The sequence below is a fragment of the Uranotaenia lowii genome, chromosome 2 (assembly GCF_029784155.1).
Source record: "Uranotaenia lowii strain MFRU-FL chromosome 2, ASM2978415v1, whole genome shotgun sequence".
NCBI lineage: Eukaryota > Metazoa > Arthropoda > Insecta > Diptera > Culicidae > Uranotaenia > Uranotaenia lowii.
Genome location: NC_073692.1, coordinates 41851380 through 41870777, shown reverse-complemented (window position 1 = coordinate 41870777; position 19398 = coordinate 41851380). Strand labels below are relative to the sequence as shown.

At 26.7% G+C, this 19398-nt stretch overlaps 1 protein-coding gene across 1 annotated transcript in view; it reads left to right on the top strand.

Annotated features, from left to right (window-relative positions):
• LOC129741313 (probable G-protein coupled receptor Mth-like 1) overlaps window positions 1-19398 on the top strand; it is a 47538-nt gene that overhangs the window by 12440 nt on the left and 15700 nt on the right. The window contains exon 2 of the mRNA XM_055733033.1: window positions 8939-9166. Within this exon, the coding sequence (XP_055589008.1) occupies window positions 8939-9166 (228 nt within the window). The remainder of the gene's footprint in view (window positions 1-8938; window positions 9167-19398) is intronic.

The following is a 19398-nucleotide window of genomic DNA, read 5'->3' as shown; positions in this document are numbered from 1 at the left end:
CCAACAGCGTCAAAATATGAAATTAGCTGATCAACATCGAAAAGGGGTAGATAATAGGCACGAAAACAGATTGGTCGAATTTTATTTTCGTTTGAGAACTCAGAACCTCAATCACTCAAATGAGACCATCCTGGGTATGGAAAACAATTATCTCTTCAAACTTAAACCACGAGTCTGACTCGTTGTATAGAAATTGTATCAGTAATGAAAATCTACGAAACTGACTCAAGGCAAGGAATTTGTTATATGATTCAAAACCTAAGTACGAGTCTGGCTCTTGGTTCAAATCATGCTGTACAAAAAACAACGAATCTGACTCGTGGTAACGAATTGTTCTTAAACAAAAATTTCTAAAATCTTACTAGACTGAATTTCTGATATCAGAAAAAAAAAAACAAATTTACAAGGTTGGCTCGTGTTTGTTGTTTAAACGAAATTACCACGAGTCTGACTCGTGCTATAGAAATTCTATCATCACTGGAAATCTACGAAACTGACTCTCGACAAAGAATTCGCTTTATGATTTAAAATCTAAGTACGAGCCTGACTCGTGGTTCAAAACTTGCAGTAAAAAGAACAACGAGTCTGACTCGTGGTAACGAATTGTTTTCAAATGAAAATATAGAAAATCTTGCTAGGCTTAATTTGTGATATAAGAAAAAACAAATTTACAAGGTTGACTCGTGGTTTTAAATTTGTAGTTCACCCCAAACTCTCACGATTCTGACTCGTGGTAAAGAATGGTTTTCTTAAAACACAAAACTGATTTTAATCCAAGAGTTCCCAACAGTGTGGCTCGTGTTGACAAAAACAACACAAGCCAAATTTACACGAGTCTGACTCGTGTCAAAATACAAAAAATAACGAAAAATGCATTATGAATCACCAAACTGGTAGCTTCCAGCATATGAGACTCACAACTTGCTGCTCCAACACCTTTCGGTCAAACAACTCATTCGACCTCGTAGATCAACGCCTAAAACACCAGAAGAGGAGAGCAGAAAGCGCCTCTTAAAAACCGTCTGTCCTATTGGATGCTGCGGCTCTACCGGCTTCTGATGAGTTGCTGAATGACGGAGGGGTGCCATAATTGAAATTGATTTCTGTAAAATATTTAAAAGGTTCAATTTAGCGGAAACTCTCGAACATCCACGCTACGGTGTGGAAGTGTTGAGTTACGTTTCAGTTTTTTCGGGCCGTCTCTATTTTGATCTTTCTGCTGCTGCTGTTTTTACTGTTTTCGGAACCTCTCACTCCGTATTTTGGCATCGGCGCCAGATTTGTTTCGCGCGAGATGAATCCAATTTCAGGAAGGGTAAGGTTCAAGGTACCTATCTATGGATATTGGAAACGTTTCGGAAAAACGAAGAGGGGAGATAAACGAAAGAGAGCATGAAATCTCTGGTAATTTGATCCAGTTTGCATTAATAATCCACTTGAGAGTAGAGGCTGGTAGTAGGAAATTTTTCGGTCGGCTCGAGTCTGAAGAATTAAATTAATGCGATTGCAAATCCCAACATTCCAATTGGGTGTAATGAACTATCTGCGTGTGTGGGAGTTTATCTCGAGTGGGCATTAGTCTCGCAGTACAACAAAATTCTGTCGGATTTGTTTTTGGCTAATGTTTTTAGCGGATCGATGCAAATTAGCACCCTCTAACCTCAGGGTTAAAAGCGTATTTAATTTGAGAAAAATGTACAGTTTTGCAATAAAAAATTTTATATTCCAGCAGATTGGCAGATTAAAGTTGACCTCACATTTTAGCCATTTTTGACATTTTTAAAATTATTGACATTTTTGACATTTTTGACATTTTTGACATTTTAGACTATTTTGACATTTTTGACATTTTTAACATTTAGACATTTGGACATTTTTGAAATTTTTGTCATTTTTGACATTTTTGACATTTTTGACATTTTTGTCATTTTTGTCATTTTTGTCATTTTTGTCATTTTTGTCATTTTTGTCATTTTTGTCATTTTTTGTCATTTTTGTCATTTTTGTCATTTTTGTCATTTTTGTCATTTTTGTCATTTTTGTCATTTTTGTCATTTTTGTCATTTTTGTCATTTTTGTCATTTTTGTCATTTTTGTCATTTTTGTCATTTTTGTCATTTTTGTCTTTTTGTCATTTTTTGTCATTTTTGTCATTTTTGTCATTTTTGTCATTTTTGTCATTTTTGTCATTTTTGTCATTTTTGTCATTTTTGTCATTTTTGTCATTTTTGTCATTTTTGTCATTTTTGTCATTTTGTCATTTTTGTCATTTTTGTCATTTTTGTCATTTTTGTCATTTTTTGTCATTTTTGTCATTTTTGTCATTTTTGTCATTTTTGTCATTTTGTCATTTTTGTCATTTTTGTCATTTTTGTCATTTTTGTCATTTTTGTCATTTTTGTCATTTTTGTCATTTTGTCATTTTTGTCATTTTTGTCATTTTTGTCATTTTTGTCATTTTTGTCATTTTTGTCATTTTTGTCATTTTTGTCATTTTTGTCATTTTTGTCATTTTTGTCATTTTTGTCATTTTTGTCATTTTTGTCATTTTTGTCATTTTGTCATTTTTGTCATTTTTGTCATTTTTGTCATTTTTGTCATTTTTGTCATTTTTGTCATTTTTGTCATTTTTGTCATTTTTGTCATTTTTGTCATTTTTGTCATTTTTGTCATTTTTGTCATTTTTGTCATTTTTGTCATTTTTGTCATTTTTGTCATTTTTGTCATTTTTGTCATTTTTGTCATTTTGTCATTTTTGTCATTTTTGTCATTTTTGTCATTTTTGTCATTTTGTCATTTTTGTCATTTTTGTCATTTTTGTCATTTTTGTCATTTTTGTCATTTTTGTCATTTTTGTCATTTTTGTCATTTTTGTCATTTTTGTCATTTTTGTCATTTTTGTCATTTTTGTCATTTTTGTCATTTTTGTCATTTTTGTCATTTTTGTCATTTTTGTCATTTTTGTCATTTTTGTCATTTTTGTCATTTTTGTCATTTTTGTCATTTTTGTCATTTTTTGTCATTTTTGTCATTTTTGTCATTTTTGTCATTTTTGTCATTTTTGTCATTTTTGTCATTTTTGTCATTTTTGTCATTTTTGTCATTTTTGTCATTTTTGTCATTTTGTCATTTTTGTCATTTTTGTCATTTTTGTCATTTTTGTCATTTTTTTCATTTTTGTCATTTTTGGTCATTTTTGTCATTTTTGACATTTTTTGTCATTTTTGTCATTTTTGTCATTCTTGCCATTTCGGTCATTTTTATAATTTTTTACATGTGCGAATATTTGTCATTTTTTTTCAATTTTGTCATTTTTGTGATTTTTGTGATTTTTGTTATTTTTTGTCATTTTTGTCATTTTTGACATTTTTGACCTTTTGACATTTTTGACATTTTTGACATTTTTGACATTTTTGACATTTTTGACATTTTTGACATTTTTGACATTTTTGACATATTTGACATATTTGACATTTTTGACATTTTTGACATTTTTGACATTTTTGACATTTTTGACATTTTTGACATTTTTGACATTTTTGACATTTTTGACATTTTTGACATTTTTGACATTTTTGACATTTTTGACATTTTTGACATTTTTGACATTTTTGACATTTTTGACATTTTTGACATTTTTGACATTTTTTGACATTTTTGACATTTTTTGAAGTTTTTTGACATTTTTGACATTTTTGACATTTTTGACATTTTTGACATTTTTGACATTTTTGACATTTTTGACATTTTTGACATTTTTGTAATTTTTGACATTTTTGTCATTTTTGTCAATTTTTGTTATTTTTGACATTTTATCATGTTTTTCATTTTTGTCACTTTTTTAATTTTTGTCATTTTTTAAACATTTTTTTTCATTTTCGTCAATTTTTTCATTTTTGTCATTTTTGTCTTTTTTCCAATTTTGTCAGTTTTTTGATTTTTGACCTTTTTGGCATTTTCGACGTCTTTGACATTTTTTAAATTTTTGACCATTTTGACATTTTTGACCTTTTTATACATTTTTTTCTTTTTTGTCATATTTGTCATTTTTGTCATTTTTGTCATTTTTGTCATTTTTGTCATTTTTGTCATTCTGGTCATTTTTGTCATTTTTGTCAATAATCTTTTACATTTTTGTCATTTTGCTTATTTTGTCATGATTGTAATTTTTTTATTTTGTCATTTTTGTCATCTTTACATTTTGTAAGTTCATTTTTTACGTTTTTAAAATTTTCGTTATTTTTTACATTTTTGACTTTTTTGAATATTCTGACATATCTGACATTTTTAACGTTTTTGATTTGTTTGTCATTTTTGTCATATTTTTCATTTTTGTCTTTATGTTGTTTTTGACATTTTTGTCGTGTTTTTATTTTATTCATTTTTGTCATTTTCGTCTTTTTTGTCTTTTGTGTCATTTATGTCATTTTTGTCATTTTTGTCATTTTTGTCATTTTTGTCATTTTTGTCATTTTTGTCATTTTTGTCTGTTTTTAACTTTTCTTTTTAACAATTTTGACATTTTTGTGATTTAAGACATTTTTGGCATTTTTGACATTTCTGTCATTTTTGAAACTTTTTACATTTTTGAAATTTTTAACATTGTATACATTTTTGTCATTTTTGTCATTGCTCACATTTTTTGACATTTTCGATATTTTTGACATTTTTGACATTTTTGACATTTTTGACATTTTTGACATTTTTGACATTTTTGACATTTTTGACATTTTTGACATTTTTGACATTTTTGACATTTTTGACATTTTTGACATTTTTGACATTTTTTGACATTTTTGACATTTTTGACATTTTTGACATTTTTGACATTTTTGACATTTTTGACATTTTTGACATTTTTGACATTTTTGACATTTTTGACATTTTTGACATTTTTGACATTTTTGTCATTTTTGACATTTTTGACATTTTTGACATTTTTGACATTTTTGACATTTTTGACATTTTTGACATTTTTGACATTTTTGACATTTTTGAGATTTTTGACATTTTTGACATTTTTGATATTTTTGTCATTTTTGAGATTTTTGACATTTTTGACATTTTAAACATTTTTGACATTTTTGTCATTTCTGTCGTTTCTGACATTTTAGACATTTTTATCATTTTTATCATTTTTGTCATTTTTGTCTTGTTTGACATTTTTGTCATTTTTGACATTTTTGACACTTTCAACACTTTTGACATTTTTGACATTTTTGAAATTTTTGACATTTTGACATTTGACATTTTTGACATTTTTGACATTTTTGACATTTTTGACATTTTTGACATTTTGACATTTTTGACATTTTTGACATTTTTGACATTTTTGACATTTTTGACATTTTTGACATTTTTGACATTTTTGACATTTTTGACATTTTTGACATTTTTGACATTTTTGACAGTTTTGACAGTTTTGTCATTTTTGACATAATTGAAATTTTTGACATTTTTGACATTTTTGACATTTTTGACATTTTTGACATTTTTGACATTTTTGACATTTTTGACATTTTTGACATTTTTGACATTTTTGACATTTTTGACATTTTTGACATTTTTGACATTTTTGACATTTTTGACATTTTTGACATTTTTGACATTTTTGACATTTTTTGACATTTTTGACATTTTTGACATTTTTGACATTTTTGACATTTTTGACATTTTTGACATTTTTTGACATTTTTGACATTTTTGACATTTTTGACATTTTTGACATTTTTGACATTTTTGACATTTTTGACATTTTTGACATTTTTGACATTTTTGACATTTTTTGACATTTTTTGACATTTTTGACATTTTTGACATTTTTGACATTTTTGACATTTTTGAAATTTTTTACTTTTTTGACATTTTTGACATTTGTGACATTTTTGACATTTTTGACATTTTTGACAATTTTGACTTTTTTGACATTTTTGACATTTTTGACATTTTTGACATTTTTGACATTTTTGACATTTTTGACATTTTTGACATTTTTTGTCATTTTTGACATTTTGACATTTTTGACATTTTTGACATTTTTGACATTTTTAACATTTTTAACATTTTTGACATTTGTGACATTTTTGACATTTTTGGCATTTTAGACATTTTTGAAATTTTTGACATTTTTTTACAGTTTTTGACCTTTTTGACATCTTTGACATTTTTGACATTTTTGACATTTTTGACATTTTTGTCATTTTTGACATTTTTGACATTTTTGACATTTTTGACATTTGTGACATTTTTGACATTTTTGACATTTTTGGCATTTTAGACATTTTTGAAATTTTTGACATTTTTTACAGTTTTGATATTTTTGACCTTTTTGACATCTTTGACATTTTTGACATTTTTGGCAATTACTTCATTCTTGACATTCTTTGACATTTTGACATTTTTGACATTTTTGTCAGTTTTGACATTTCTGACATTTTTGACATTTTTGACATTTTTGACATTTTTGACATTTTTGACATTTTTGACATTTTGACATTTTTGACATTTTTGACATTTTTGACATTTTTGACATTTTTGACATTTTTGACATTTTTGACATTTTTGACATTTTTGACATTTTTGACATTTTTGACATTTTTGACATTTTTGACTTTTTGACATTTTTGACATTTTTGACATTTTTGACATTTTTGACATTTTTGACATTTTTGACATTTTTGACATTTTTGACATTTTTGACATTTTTGACATTTTTGACATTTTTTGACATTTTCCGTCAATTTTTTCATTTTTGTCATTTTTGTCTTTTTATTTGTCATTTTTGTCTTTTTTCCAATTTTGTCAGTTTTTTGATTTTTGACCTTTTTGGCATTTTCGACGTCTTTGACATTTTTTAAATTTTTGACCATTTTGACATTTTTGACCTTTTTATACATTTTTTTCTTTTTTGTCATATTTGTCATTTTTGTCATTTTTGTCATTCTGGTCATTTTTGTCATTTTTGTCATTAATTTTTTACATTTTTGTCATTTTTGCTTATTTTGTCATGATTGTAATTTTTTTATTTTGTCATTTTTGTCATCTTTACATTTTGTAAGTTCATTTTTTACGTTTTTAAAATTTTCGTTATTTTTTACATTTTTGACATTTTTGAATAATCTGACATATCTGACATTTTTAACGTTTTTGATTTTTTTGTCATTTTTGTCATATTTTTCATTTTTGTCTTAATGTTGTTTTTGACATTTTTGTCGTGTTTTTATTTTATTCATTTTTGTCATTTTCGTCTTTTTTGTCTTTTGTGTCATTTATGTCATTTTTGTCATTTTTGTCATTTTTGTCATTTTTGTCATTTTTGTCATTTTTGTCATTTTTGTCTGTTTTTAACTTTTCTTTTTAACAATTTTGACATTTTTGTGATTTAAGACATTTTTGGCATTTTTGACATTTCTGTCATTTTTGAAACTTTTTACATTTTTGAAATTTTTAACATTGTTTACATTTTTGTCATTTTTGTCATTGCTCACATTTTTGACATTTTCGATATTTTTGACATATTTGACATTTTTGACATTTTTGACATTTTTGACATTTTTGACATTTTTGACATTTTTGACATTTTTGACATTTTTGACATTTTTGACATTTTTGACATTTTTGACATTTTTGACATTTTTGACATTTTTGACATTTTTGACATTTTTGACATTTTTGACATTTTTGACATTTTTGACATTTTTGACATTTTTGACATTTTTGACATTTTTGACATTTTTGACATTTTTGACATTTTTGACATTTTTGACATTTTTGACATTTTTGACATTTTTGACATTTTTGACATTTTTGAGATTTTTGACATTTTTGACATTTTTGATATTTTTGTTATTTTTGAGATTTTTGACATTTTTGACATTTTAAACATTTTTGACATTTTTTAAATTTTTGACATTTCTGACATTTTTGACATTTTTGACATTTTTGACATTTTTGACATTTTTGACATTTTTGACATTTTTGACATTTTTGACATTTTTGACATTTTTGACATTTTTGACATTTTTGACATTTTTGACATTTTTGACATTTTTGACATTTTTGACATTTTTGACATTTTTGACATTTTTGACATTTTTGACATTTTTGACATTTTTGACATTTTTGACATTTTTGACATTTTTGACATTTTTGACATTTTTGACATTTTTGACATTTTTGACATTTTTGACATTTTTGACATTTTTGACATTTTTGACATTTTTGACATTTTTGACATTTTTGACATTTTTGACATTTTTGACATTTTTGACATTTTTGACATTTTTGACTTTTTGACATTTTTGACATTTTTGACATTTTTGACATTTTTGACATTTTTGACATTTTTGACATTTTTGACATTTTTGACATTTTTGACATTTTTGACATTTTTGACATTTTTGACATTTTTGACATTTTTGACATTTTTGACATTTTTGACATTTTTGACATTTTTGACATTTTTGACATTTTTGTCATTTTTGACATTTTTGACATTTTTGTCATTTTTGAAATTTGGGCACTTTTTCATTTTAGACATTTCTAAATTTTTTTGCAATATTTTGCATTCTTGTCATTTTTTACATTTTTGACATTTCTACATTTTTTACTTTTTCGAAAATCCAAATATTTTCCTCATTGTTTTTATTTTTGTTTTTATTTTACATTTTTTTACATTTGTATATTTTTTGGATGGAATTTTTCCGTTTTTGTTCAAAGTTTTGTCTTATTGTTTTCTTCATGATTTATGCTTTTTTCTGACATGGTGTTAACAAATGTTCAAGTATGCGAGGAAATGTTCCGTTGTTTTTTTTTTTAATTTAAATATTTCTGTTCTTCGTGTGTGTTATGGTGGAGAAGCTATTCTCTGAAGACTACAAATTAATGGAAACCACCTTACACAAATTTAATTTAACCTCCACTTCTCTTTCGTTTTCAGGATGTCCGGTTCGCCCTTTACTCGGCCGGGTTGCTGATTTCGGTCATTTTCCTGGCGGCGACTCTGGCCACCGGATACTTGGTGACCTCGCAGCATCACGTGCTACACTGGCGCTGCCAAACGCACTACGTCGCCTGCCTCCTAATCGGGGATCTCTTCCTGGCCATCGTTCAACTGTCGGGAAATTCGATCACTGGCCCAGCCTGCACTATGATAGGTAAGTTGATGGTTTTGCAAGAACTCCACTGTTTGTTTTGCCGGCTTAGATTATTAATTCTTGTTAGGATGGATCAAATGAGGAAAGTGGATTTTTTAATTATTTTCGAAAAAAAAAAAGATTAACATTTCTCTCTTTCTAGGGACTTGAAAGTTTATTAAATTTTAAGAAACTTTTTTGTTCTATCACAAAATTTTGTTTTTCCTAACCTTTTGACCTACATTGAAACATCTTGACTCTCCTAGCCTCAGAGTCCAACCCAATCCAGTTGACTTCAGCCTAGGACAATTATCTATAATTAAGATCTTATTATGGAGGCATTTTAGCAGAGTTGTTGAAGTTTCTTTACCACGGCTTGTCTCTGTGCCAGCCAGCCAGCTTGTTATTGATGATATTGTGGCTACTAGAGGCTGATAAATGGCACTAGTTCCGCCACATCTATCCGAAGACCGGTCATTCTTGGCTAGCAGACAGGCAGAAAAAGCGGCCTGGCTCCCATTCATGGAACGGAAACATAGGCTGGGTCTCGAGAGGGACGAAACCGCACTATTTCGTCTTTGTATTTCGTTTATCGAAAAGTTGGTCCTATCTTTGGTCATTAAGCCTGCTTCGTAGGCCAACATTCGGGTAGGCAATCTGAGCCAAAGCAATAAATTGAGCTTGATTCAGATTTTGTAACAGCCTGCCTTAGCTATAACATCTCATCTATGAAGCACAAAGTGTATTTCTTCCTACTCAAAATTAAATTGTCTCTTATGATAGTTAACCAAAAAAATCGTTTCAGAGCACTTTTTCCACACCATAAAAATAAAGTTGTTCCACATTTGAATACCGAGATGACTCAAGCAAGACTCATTGTAAGCGACTTACAGACAGTCAGCCCACGAAGTTGAATCAGTAGAAGTTTATTATTGTGGGAGTTTTCCAACAAACGCAGAACTACCAAAACAAAACAAAAAAAGCGGAAAGGTCCTAACCTGAAAGATTTTTTCCTTGCTCAAGCACAAACCAAGTTCATGTTACAACGCCCTGAGTTTTGCTACGAAGGCCAGCAGCTAAATTTGTTTCAAAAGTGGGCAGTATTGTTTTCAACTCGGCTTTGTGCGACTGGAGTGCAGCAATAATAAGTTGGAAAGTTTTGGTTGGTAGTCAATGAAAATGGAATAAAATAACAACTGCAATACGGATTCTTCTATTTTGCTTTTTTCCCATTCGGGTTTGGATTGGGCAGGTTTGAATTGAAAATTTTATTACCTTCCCAGACCGTAAGATTTTTGGATTGTGTGGTCATTGCTGCTCGGTTGCTTTCGATGAGGTAATAATCGGGGTAATCAGTGCAGTTCTCATCTTTTTATGACCGGAGACGAACGGACGACGTTACCATTTTCGAAAACAGAATGGGATGGAGAATCTGTTTCAGGTAGCTGAAGAAAAAAGTTGAGAAACGGGAATGAGAATCAGAGTCATAATTTTAATGTTTTAAATTTGATAAAAATGGACAAACACGAAGATAAATAACTGCCATTGGCACAAAAAAAATCTATTTATCTACAAAAAATCAAAATAAATGTATGGAAATAAAACAAAATGATGAAAAAAAATAATTATCAAGTCGTAAACAAGTAAGAAGCAGAAATAAGTAAAAAAAAGGAGACAAATTGTAAAATAATTGATACAAGATTGAATCCAAACAGAGAATTCAAAGAAAAAATGAGAAAATTAGAATGACAATATGACAAAAGTAAAACGAAACTAGACAACATTGAGGAAAAACAAAAATTAACATAAGACAAAATAAGGACATAATGAGGAAATAAGACAAAACTGAAACAAAATTCAGACAACAATGAGACAAAAATGAGACAGAAATGAATGACAAAATATAAACAAATGATACAAAAATGACACAAATTGTAACAAAAAAAAATTAGACCAAAATGAGAGAATGGAATAAAAATAAGAAAAAAAAATTGACAAAAATCAGACAAAACTAGAACAAAACAAAGTAAAAAGAAAACGAAAATGAGTCAAGTTGATTCCAATTCTAGACAGAAAAAAGATAAAAGTGAATCAAATTTAAACCAAAATGAGAAATTGAAAAAATAATACAAAACTAAAAAAGAATTGAAACAGAATTGAAATCGAAATGAAAAAATAAGACAATCATTAGACAAGATAAGGACAAGAATGATACAAAATTGAGACAAAATAGGTCAAGTTTAGGCAAAATCAAGATAGAAATGAGACAAACATAAGACAAATTTGGAGCAAGAAGGATAAAAAAATGAGAGAATAATGAAACAACATTGAGCCAATATTGAGGAAATAAGATCAATATGAAAAAAATATAATATCAAAATAAGACAAAATTAAGAGAAAATTGAGACAAAACACATAAATAAATCGAGTTTAAAATGAGACATTAAAACTCTACAAAGCCTTAAATGAGACAAAAAAGAAAAAATTATACAAAATTGAAGCAGAGAAAGAAACAGACATGAGACCAAAATGACACAAAAAAAAAAACAAAAGAAAATAGGACGAAAATGAAAAAAAAATACGACCAAAATAACCAAAATGATAAGATTGACAAAATTTTTCAACTTCAACTTCAAGTTGTCACTGGCCAGAAAAAAAGAAAAAAAATGGCTAAAATGACAAAATTGAAAAAATTCACAAAAATGACAAAAAAGACAAAAATGACAAAAATGACAAAAATGACAAAAATGACAAAAATGACAAAAATGACAAAAATGACAAAAATGACAAAAATGACAAAAATGACAAAAATGACAAAAATGACAAAAATGACAAAAATGACAAAAATGACAAAAACGACAAAAATGACAAAAATGACAAAAATGACAAAAATGACAAAAATGACAAAAATGACAAAAATGACAAAAATGACAAAAATGACAAAAACGACCAAAATGACCAAAACGACCAAAATGAACAAAATGACAAAAATGACAAAAATGACAAAAATGACAAAAATGACAAAAATGACAAAAATGACAAAAATGACAAAAATGACAAAAATGACAAAAATGACAAAAATGACAAAAATGACAAAAATGACAAAAATGACAAAAATGACAAAAATGACAAAAATGACAAAAATGACAAAAATGACAAAAAAGACAAAAATGACAAAAATGACAAAAATGACAAAAATGACAAAAATGACAAAAATGACAAAAATGACAAAAATGACAAAAATGACAAAAATGACAAAAATGACAAAAATGACAAAAATGACAAAAATGACAAAAATGACAAAAATGACAAAAATGACAAAAATGACAAAAATGACAAAAATGACAAAAATGACAAAAATGACAAAAATGACAAAAATGACAAAAATGACAAAAATGACAAAAATGACAAAAATGACAAAAACGACAAAAATGACAAAAATGACAAAAACGACCAAAATGACAAAAATGACAAAAATGACAAAAATGACGAAAATGACAAAAATGACAAAAATGACAAAAATGACAAAAATGACAAAAATGACAAAAATGACAAAAATGACAAAAATGACAAAAATGACAAAAATGACAAAAATGACAAAAATGACAAAAATGACAAAAATGACAAAAATGACAAAAATGACAAAATGACAAAAATGACAAAAATGACAAAAATGACAAAAATGACAAAAATGACAAAAATGACAAAAACGACCAAAATGACCAAAATGACCAAAATGACCAAAATGAACAAAATGACCAAAATGACCAAAATGACCAAAATGACCAAAATAACCAAAATGACCAAAATGACCAAAATGACAAAAATGACAAAAATGACAAAAATGACAAAAATGACAAAAATGACAAAAATGACAAAAATGACAAAAATGACAAAAATGACAAAAATGACAAAAATGACAAAAATGACAAAAATGACAAAAATGACAAAAATGACAAAAATGACAAAAATGACAAAAATGACAAAAATGACAAAAATGACAAAAATGACAAAAATGACAAAAATGACAAAAATGACAAAAATGACAAAAATGACAAAAATGACAAAAATGACAAAAATGACAAAAATGACAAAAATGACAAAAATGACAAAAATGACAAAAATGACAAAAATGACAAAAATGACAAAAATGACAAAAATGACAAAAATGACAAAAATTACAAAAATGACAAAAATGACAAAAATGACAAAAATGACAAAAATGACAAAAATGACAAAAATGACAAAAATGACAAAAATGACAAAATTGAAAAAAATCACAAAAATGACAAAAATGACAAAAAAGACAAAAATGACAAAAATGACAAAAATGACAAAAATGACAAAAATGACAAAAATGACAAAAATGACAAAAATGACAAAAATGACAAAAATGACAAAAATGACAAAAATGACAAAAATGACAAAAATGACAAAAATGACAAAAATGACAAAAATGACAAAAATGACAAAAATGACAAAAATGACAAAAATGACAAAAATGACAAAAATGACAAAAATGACAAAAATGACAAAAATGACAAAAATGACAAAAATGACAAAAATGACAAAAATGACAAAAATGACAAAAACGACAAAAATGACAAAAATGACAAAAACGACCAAAATGACAAAAATGACAAAAATGACAAAAATGACAAAAATGACGAAAATGACAAAAATGACAAAAATGACAAAAATGACAAAAATGACAAAAATGACAAAAATGACAAAAATGACAAAAATGACAAAAATGACAAAAATGACAAAAATGACAAAAATGACAAAAATGACAAAAATGACAAAAATGACAAAAATGACAAAAATGACAAAAATGACAAAAATGACAAAAATGACAAAAATGACAAAAATGACAAAAATGACAAAAATGACAAAAATGACAAAAATGACAAAAATGACAAAAATGACAAAAATGACAAAAATGACAAAAATGACAAAAATGACAACAATGACAAAAATGACAAAAATGACAAAAATGACAAAAATGACAAAAATGACAAAAATGACAAAAATGACAAAAATGATAAAAATGATAAAAATGACAAAAATGACAAAAATGACAAAAATGACAAAAATGACAAAAATGACAAAAATGACAAAAATGACAAAAATGACAAAAATGACAAAAATGACAAAAATGACAAAAATGACAAAAATGACAAAAATGACAAAAATGACAAAAATGACAAAAATGACAAAAATGACAAAAATGACAAAAATGACAAAAATGACAAAAATGACAAAAATGACAAAAATGACAAAAATGACAAAAATGACAAAAATGACAAAAATGACAAAAATGACAAAAATGACAAAAATGACAAAAATGACAAAAATGACAAAAATGACAAAAATGACAAAAATGACAAAAATGACAAAAATGACAAAAATGACAAAAATGACAAAAATGACAAAAATGACAAAAATGACAAAAATGACAAAAAAGACAAAAATGACAAAAATGACAAAAATGACAAAAATGACAAAAATGACAAAAATGACAAAAATGACAAAAATGACAAAAATGACAAAAATGACAAAAATGACAAAAATGACAAAAATGACAAAAATGACAAAAATGACAAAAATGACAAAAATGACAAAAATGACAAAAATGACAAAAATGACAAAAATGACAAAAATGACAAAAATGACAAAAATGACAAAAATGACAAAAATGACAAAAATGACAAAAATGACAAAAATGACAAAAATGACAAAAATGACAAAAATGACAAAAATGACAAAAATGACAAAAATGACAAAAATGACAAAAATGACAAAAATGACAAAAATGACAAAAATGACAAAAATGACAAAAATGACAAAAATGACAAAAATGACAAAAATGACAAAAATGACAAAAATGACAAAAATGACAAAAATGACAAAAATGACAAAAATGACAAAAATGACAAAAATGACAAAAATGACAAAAATGACAAAAATGACAAAAATGACAAAAATGACAAAAATGACAAAAATGACAAAAATGACAAAAATGACAAAAATGACAAAAATGACAAAAATGACAAAAATGACAAAAATGACAAAAATGACAAAAATGACAAAAATGACAAAAATGACAAAAATGACAAAATTGACAAAAATGACAAAAAATGACAAAAATGACAAAAATGACAAAAATGACAAAAATGACAAAAATGATAAAAATGACAAAAACGACAAAAATGCCAAAAATGACAAAAATGACAAAAATGACAAAAATGACAAAAATGACAAAAATGACAAAAATGACAAAAATGACAAAAATGACAAAAATGACAAAAATAACAAAAATGACAAAAATGACAAAAATGACAAAAATGACAAAAATGACAAAAATGACAAAAATGACAAAAATGACAAAAATGACAAAAATGACAAAAATGACAAAAATGACAAAAATGACAAAAATGACAAAAATGACAAAAATGACAAAAATGACAAAAATGACAAAAATGACAAAAATGACAAAAATGACAAAAATGACAAAAATGACAAAAATGACAAAAATGACAAAAATGACAAAAATGACAAAAATGACACAAATGACAAAAATGACAAAAATGACAAAAATGACAAAAATGACAAAAATGACAAAAATGACAAAAATGACCAAAATGACCAAAATGACAAAAATGACCAAAATGACCAAAATGACAAAAATGACAAAAATGACAAAAATGACAAAAATGACAAAAATGACAAAAATGACAAAAATGACAAAAATGATCCAAAAATGATCCAAAAATGATCCAAAAATTATCCAAAAATGATCCAAAAATGATCCAAAAATGATCCAAAAATGATCCAAAAATGATCCAAAAATGATCCAAAAATGATCCAAAAATGATCCAAAAATGATCCAAAAATGATCCAAAAATGATCCAAAAATGATCCAAAAATTATCCAAAAATAATTTAAAAATGATTTAAAAATGATCCAAAAATGATCCAAAAATGATCCAAAAATGATCCAAAATTGATCCAAAAATGATCCAAAAATGATCCAAAAAGGATTCAAAAATGATCCAAAAATAATCAAAAAATGATCTTATTTAAAATGATCCAAAAATGATCCAAAAATGATCCAAAAATGATCCAAAAATGATCCAAAAATGATCCAAAAATGATCCAAAAATGATCCAAAAATGATCCAAAAATGATCCAAAAATGATCCAAAAATGATCCAAAAATGATCCAAAAATAATCCAAAAATGATCCAAATGTCAAAAATGTCAAAAATGTCAAAAATGTCAAAAATGACAAAAATGACAAAAATGAAAAAAATGACAAAAATGACAAAAATTACACAAATGACAAAAATGACAAAAATGACAAAAATGACGAAAATGACGAAAATGACGAAAATGACGAAAATGACAAAAATGACAAAAATGACAAAAATGACAAAAATGACAAAAATGACAAAAATGACAAAAATGACAAAAATGACAAAAATGACAAAAATGACAAAAATGACAAAAATGACAAAAATGACAAAAATGACAAAAATGACAAAAATGACAAAAATGACAAAAATGACAAAAATGACAAAAATGACAAAAATGACAAAAATGACAAAAATGACAAAAATGACAAAAATGACAAAAATGACAAAAATGACAAAAATGACAAAAATGACAAAAATGACAAAAATGACAAAAATGACAAAAATGACAAAAATGACAAAAATGACAAAAATGACAAAAATGACAAAAATGACAAAAATGACAAAAATGACAAAAATGACAAAATTGACAAAAATGACAAAAATGACAAAAATGACAAAAATGACAAAAATGACAAAAATGATAAAAATGATAAAAATGACAAAAACGACAAAAATGACAAAAATGACAAAAATGACAAAAATGACAAAAATGACAAAAATGACAAAAATGACAAAAATGACAAAAATGACAAAAATGACAAAAATGACAAAAATGACAAAAATGACAAAAATGACAAAAATGACAAAAATGACAAAAATGACAAAAATGACAAAAATGACAAAAATGACAAAAATGACAAAAATGACAAAAATGACAAAAATGACAAAAATGACAAAAATGACAAAAATGACAAAAATGACAAAAATGACAAAAATGACAAAAATGACAAAAATGACAAAAATGACAAAAATGACAAAAATGACAAAAATGACAAAAATGACAAAAATGACAAAAATGACAAAAATGACAAAAATGACAAAAATGACAAAAATGACAAAAATGACAAAAATGACAAAAATGACAAAAATGACAAAAATGACAAAAATGACAAAAATTATCCAAAAATGATTCAAAAATGATCCAAAAATAATCCAAAATTGATCAAAAAATGATCCAAAAATTATCCAAAAATGATCCAAAAATGATTCAAAAATGATCCAAAAAGATCCAAAAATGATCCAAAAATGATCCAAAAATAAATCAAAAATGATCCAAAAATGATCCAAAAATGATCCAAAAATGATCCAAAAATGATCCAAAAATAATCCAAAAATGATCCAAAAATAATTCAAAAATGATCCAAAAATGCTCTAAAAATGATCCAAAAATGATGAAAAAATAATCCAAAAATGATCAAAAAATGATCCAAAAATGATCCAAAAATGATCCAAAAATGATCCAAAAATAATTCAAAAATGATTTAAAAATGATCCAAAAATGATCCAAAAATGATCCAAATATGATCCAAAAATGATCCAAATAGTTCCAAAAATGATCCAAAAATGATCCAAAAATGATCCAACAATGATCCAAACATGATCCAAAAATGATCCAAAAATGATCCAAAAATGATCCAAAAATGATCCAAAAATAATTCAAAAATTATTAAAAAATGATCCAAAAATGATCCAAAAATGATCCAAAATGTTCCAAAATGATCCAAAAATGATCCCAAAATGATCCAAAAATGACCAAAAAATAATCCAAAAATGATCCAAAAATAATCCAAAAATAATCCAAAAATGATCCAAAAATAATCCAAAAATGTCAAAAATGTCAAAAATGTCAAAAATGTCAAAAAAAAAATGTCAAAAATGTAAAAAAAATTTCAAAAATGTCAAAAATGTCTAAATTTCCAAAATTGTCAAAAATTATGAAAAGGTCAAAAATTTCAAAAATGTCAAAACTATCAAAAATATCAAAAATGTCAAAAAATACAAAAATGATTAAAATGTCAAAAGTGTCAAAAATGGCAAAATTGAATTTTCAACTTTCAAAGTTGTAAAGTAAAAATTTCATTCACCTCTTCTGAAGATGGGTACAATCTCAAGCTTACTGGTACATTGAAATGCATTTAGCTCTAGTAATATCTCCATTTCGGTCTGTCTAAAAAGGAAATCCAGAAATCGAGAAACGTTTCGTTTCCTCACTAATTCCGATCCGATGCCAAGAGATCTGACCATGATGCTAATTTTAGTGGCCTGCCCAAACCGTAGAAGGGAATCTCTTCGTCTTTCGAACGCAAAAACCATATCACCGTACAAGATCTATAATTTATGAATCAACACCATGCAGTGGCGTGTTGTTGCAAGAGAATGCATTTTACCAGTACATTACCACTATTTTCAGCCACAAAAGCAGCAGAAACAGCAACAGCAGCCTTAACAATCACAATCACTGAAGAGGAAAACAACAGACATTAAGTTACTATCTACTTTTCAGGCTTTATGGCTGCAGTTACTTGTACTTGTGTAAGGAGAAATCATGGCTCTTACAGTTTCGGGAAAAGTACATTGAACGTACCTTTCAGTAGATTCCAGGCTTAGTCGAGAGCTTCTTTATTGGAGCGAAAAGTGCTGGAACATAAATTGTCTAATTTCGCAATTGCATCTATCCAGCAACACGATCCATCTATTAGGGCGCTGCTCTTCGGTAGAAATATACGTTGTTTTGCATCTTCAACTACAGATAGATTGTTGCGAGTTTTTCCTACCGTAGAAGCATAAGAAAATCATAAAGGCATTTGGGGAAACGAATAACACATTCGGAAGTACTTTTCTACGGCACATTTGCCTAGGAGAAGTTATGGTTCCGGAACTTTTAGACTCCACTGATTAGAGGGAGGCTTAAAAAGTTGTTCTTTCTTCACTTTGAGAGAAAAGGGGTTTCGCATTTGCATAAATTAGCGTGCTCTTATCTAACCACAAGACGAATAGTTTTGTACTCTTCGTTTCGATCTAGGCTACTAATTCACAGGTTTTTCGAAAACGAATTGCAAAATTGTTA